The 5346-nt window shown below is 32.8% G+C and overlaps 1 protein-coding gene across 1 annotated transcript; it reads right to left on the bottom strand.

The window, feature by feature from the left end:
• Positions 1-3268: 3268 nt before the first annotated feature.
• Positions 3269-3838, bottom strand: LOC137652907 (uncharacterized). The gene has a single exon (XM_068386303.1). The coding sequence runs from the start codon at positions 3836-3838 to the stop codon at positions 3269-3271; it is 570 nt and encodes a 189-aa protein (XP_068242404.1).
• Positions 3839-5346: the final 1508 nt, after the last annotated feature.

Below are 5346 nucleotides of genomic sequence, written 5' to 3' on the forward strand. Positions count from 1 at the left end.
GTTACGTGATTAAGTAACACTTCTTTGAAACGCTCTGAAAGAAGGGAAGAAGTTCCTCTTTTCTCTAAGAGTAAACGGGTTGATTAAGCACATCTGTCAATTCATTGTACCACCAAAAATTAGGTCAATGTTTGAAACATTCATTGCTGTAGTTTCATGGAAATTCATAAGCCGGTTTGTTAGATATTTGGGAAAAACACTATTACACGGCCTCTAGAAACGATAGTAGGTGAGCGACAAGACACAACCGAACTTGGAAAAGCAGGATGCTATAATATATGCCCGGGGACTCAAAGGGGGAAAAAATATCTAGTGAGGAAATGGAATGAGGAAATAAATAAATTAATAAGAAGCAAAGATCAAATAATACAATATATCTTAAGATCATAAACAAGTGATTAAATAATGGTAAATAAATCTATTATATTCTTTTGCAGGTAGCAATATGTAACAGTAAGAATCTAAAACCAATAGAATAGTTAGTAATAATAATTAACCTATATTTTACCCTTTTCTAATTCAAAGTTCCTTAGCCTAGGGAGATCCCATTACTTAATTATGGAAAAAAATTATCAAGCAAATAAAATATTTGAATTACTTTTCGGTATCTGCTTCTGTCAACTCATCACCTTTGATGATTTGATATCTGTAAATTTCATTATTTTCATCAATCTTTAGTCGGAAACAGATATAATTCAGACGAAATATCTTATATGATTTGGTTTTCTACTTTTTGTTCTCGGCTACTGTGTGTTTAACTACTTTTGAAATAAGTATTTTGATTAATTTGGGGGGATTTTTGGAAAGTTTTAAATCAACTCCTGAATTTCACTCAATAAGATTTCTGCACCTCACAGATTAGAAATTGAAAACTATTTCTTTTTATTTTATGATGCTATCGCATAAGTTTGTAGCCTGGGGTGCCGTGTTCACGCCTATAGCCCTATTCCCCACGTTCCCAATCCCCCACGGTCTACAGCCAAATCCCCAGGGTAATCTCTCCCTCCCTCTCCTGATCTCTAATTTGACTTCATAATCAAGCAGACTTTTCCTTCAATCTCATCCCTATGTGCTCCAAAACTTCAAAAAAATCCCTCTGAAGATCATTAATGACAGCGTTGCTTTTTGAGACACCCAGTCTCTTATTTTCATTTCTGTTCTCCCCAGCCACTCTTCCTCACTTGCCCTTTACTCGTTACTTTCATCTTTTCCTCACTGAGAGAAATAAGCGTAAAATGTTGTTGATTACATCAGTAACAAGGCACGAGATGAGCATTATCTGGTTTATTCTTGCTCATATCTTTCCAGGCGTTTTCTTTCATTTGCCTGCTTTGTTTTTCGCTTTTAATATCAATCTATTTATCTATCTATCTATCTATCTATCTATCTATCTATCTATATATATATATATATATATATATATATATATATATATATATATATATATATATATATATATATATATATATATTTATATATATATATATATATATATATATATATTCTATCTTGTAAATTTTGCTGGAATAAAAGCAGTGGCTGAGACGAGAAATTATTTTCTCTCTTCTTATTTTCGTTTGATACTTTATTCACTTATGTTCTTTCTTTTCATTAGTTGAAAAGTATGATTTCTTTTACTGGAATTATCTTGAAATGATTAGTGGAATATATATATATATATATATATATATATATATATATATATATATATATATATATATATATATATATATATAAATCTATCTGTCTATCTATATATATATATATATATATATATATATATATATATATATATATATATATATATATATATGTATATATATGTGTGTGTGTGTCTGTATATATTTAGATAGATACTCTCTCTCTCTCTCTCTCTCTCTCTCTCTCTCTCTATATATATATATATATATATATATATATATATATATATATATATATATATATATATGTGTGTGTGTGTGTGTGTGTGTGTGTGTATGTGTGTGTGTGTCTGTATATATTTAGATAGATAATATATATATATATATATATATATATATATATATATATATATATATTATATAAATAAATAAATAAATATATATTGTACTGGGATGTTCAAGGATGGACCATAAGTTGTAAAAGTTTTTATTGCCAACGATAAGTTTCAACCTGAAATACATATTCCATGTAATAAAAAATAATACAAACCAACCAACTATACAAATTTTGAATTTTCCCTAATTTTCCCGATTTAAATATAAAAAAAAAATAATATTTGTCCTTAATACAACCCTCCTAGTAATTTACATGAACAATCCATATTGGTATGTATATTTTTAACATTAACTATTTCTATAGCAATGTAAATAAATACCACTTTAAACTATGGTACTGTAGCCACTAAAACACTCGGCATCAAATTAAATGTACTCATATCATTAAACATTACTGTATATATACATTGAATCCAATTACCAATAAGGGCAATTCCAAATGTAATATCATATGACATCCATAATATACTGTATTGCACTCACTTCAAAGGCCTCACTATCACAGGCCTTGAACCCCAGTAGGAGATTGCCAAACACAAATATCCCATCACCTGCCGGCCTTACATGTCACCGACTTCATTCTTGTGTCTACATCCCCAAAGATAACACTTGCCACCACCCCTCGACACAATAGGCAGTACCAAAGTGGTTAGCAAATTTTTCGGCAGTTTGCCTGCTAACCGTGCGACATTTAGATATTGGTAAGACAAAAGATATTCCCGATGCGCAATAAGTTACAATTCACTCCAGCCCACATCAACATTTTTTAAATAAATATATCCTTATAGTATAATAAAGTTTATCATGTTAATGATACACTCCCCCACCATTAGTGGCAAATTACCGATACCCTATCCAAAAGGGTCAACTACGTATGATTACATTGCTCTTCTATTGGTAATAACACCACCAACTTGTGTACTGTACTACACATAATCTTATCCACTCCACCATCATATCCCTTCCCATGCTTTATAATCTTATACCTTAAATCAACATCACAGACAATGCCATCTTGTCCTGGATCAGCTCTAATCACCTGTGCTAGTTTTCATGCCCCCCTTACAACATTACTATCTTGCACAAGTACCACATCTCCAACTCTTACATTCCTCCTTGTTGTATGTCATTTCTGCCTGATTAACAATGATGGAAAATAGTCTCGGTGCCACTTTTTCTAGAAGGATTCTATTATACTTTGTATAAACTTTAATCTCCTTTTGTGATCCCCACTAATATCGTACATCCCACTTGGACAAAAGCAAGTGGACCGACCAAGCATTGGGACAGAGGTATCCCCCCAACTCTAAACTAAATCCAGGTTTTGTTCTAATTGGTCTTTCATTCATCAGATTAGCAATACTAAACAAAGCAGTTTGTAACTCTCCAAAATTCATTACATTATCTCCCACACTAATACAAAGACACCTTTTGACAGATTTGATCAGGGCTTCACTTGCCCCATTATACCAAGGTGCGTCACTAGGCATTTTAAAGATCCAAGTTACCCCTTCCTTTTCTCCAATGTTTTCTATTTTCTTGCTTGCTGATATCAACTGAGTTCCCTTATCTGGATATTTAACTTTAGGAGCTCCTCTAATAGCAATAAACCTTTGAAATGTTGTCAGAAAATCATCAGTACTGTATCCTTCAGCCAAATCTAAGTGAACAGCTCTAGTAACTAAACAGTTGAATATAACACCAAAGGCTTTACCATGAGTTCTCCTTTTAACCGTGTCTCTTATTGTTAAGGGTCCAAACAAATCTATAGCTGTGTAATAGAAAGGTGGAGCAGGTTTCATTCTTTCTATCCTCATTTGACCCATGCATTGGTCTTCTAACTACTTTGTTAACTTCCTACATGTCACACATTGATTTTGTATTGCCTTTATTATTTTTCTGGCCCCTGGAACCTAGAATTTTCTTTGTAATTTTGCCAAAGTAGTCTCTATGCCTGCATGGTCAACCCCATGTACATATGATATATACAATCTAGTAACTGGATGATTTTCTGGTAGCAACATATAGTCTTCTCTATTCCAATTTTCCTTTAGCCACTTGGAAATTCTTTGTCCTACTACTATGACTCCATTCTTAATTGAAGGTCCTAATCTTCTGAACCTCACTTTCCAATCAGCTATGTCCCTTTGCATCTCTCAAACCCACATTAGTTCTGCTTTAATAATTCCTTGAACTGTTGGTTCCCTCAGCATACCCTTAAAGGATCTGCATTTGAAACCATTTATTACCCTGCATGTAACTCTTAGTAGTTTGTAATAATCACTAAATCTATTAACATCAACCATGTGTATAACATGGTTCTGACTTACTTTAGCAACAGCCATGACAACACCTACTCTTTCAGTTAGTTCAATTTCACAATTTTTTTTTTGATAGGCCATTTTGAAATTGGTAATGTTAGGAATTTTGGTCCATTTTGCCAGGCAGAATTTTCACCAATTTTTTTCTGGACTACAAGGTTTAGAGGTCATATCAGCAACATTTTGAATCAAATTAACCCACCACCATTCCCTTGAATCAGTTTTTATTTGTATCTCTGCAATGTGTACAGCAACAAATGTGTTGAATCCATGGGACTCCTTTTGAATTTGTGATCTTACAATTGTCGAGTCAGCTATGTGATAGACTGACTCAAACTCCCATGAAAACCCCTTTACTATGAGTTCTCTCATCCTAGCAGCTATGAGAGTACCACATAATTCCAGACGAGGAATAGACATTTGATTCATTGGTGCATTCTTATTTTTCGCCATCATCAGACTTGATTCAAACTTATTATCACTGATTTGCCACCTCACATATGCACAAGCCCCATATGTTTGCGTGCTACCATCAGAAAATATTACTAGGTTCGGCTTACCAAAAGCATTAGATCGCTTTAAGGGTCTTCTAAAAGTTAATGACTCCAGTCCATACAATTCTTTGAAAAACGCTTTCCATTCGTTCATCATGGAATTATCAAGTGGATCATCCCACTTGATTCCACTACCATTCGAGTTTCTTTTGGAAATCATGGATCTCATCAAGATCTTAGCTTTGAGTAATACTGGTATAACCAACTCTAATGGATCATACAACGATGCAATTTGACTCAATATCTTTCTGCGTGTTAATATTTCTGGAAAACTATAATCAAATTCACTTATATCTAAATTTGGACCACTCCTAACCTTTCTTATTATTGGTGTAAAGTTGAGTCTTACAGCAAAGGAAAAATAGTCATCTACAGGATTCCATTTTAAACCTAAGATTTTCTCACTATCAGATTCTATTATTATTATATTGAAGT

Source organism: Palaemon carinicauda, chromosome 14 (genome assembly GCF_036898095.1).
Source record: "Palaemon carinicauda isolate YSFRI2023 chromosome 14, ASM3689809v2, whole genome shotgun sequence".
NCBI lineage: Eukaryota > Metazoa > Arthropoda > Malacostraca > Decapoda > Palaemonidae > Palaemon > Palaemon carinicauda.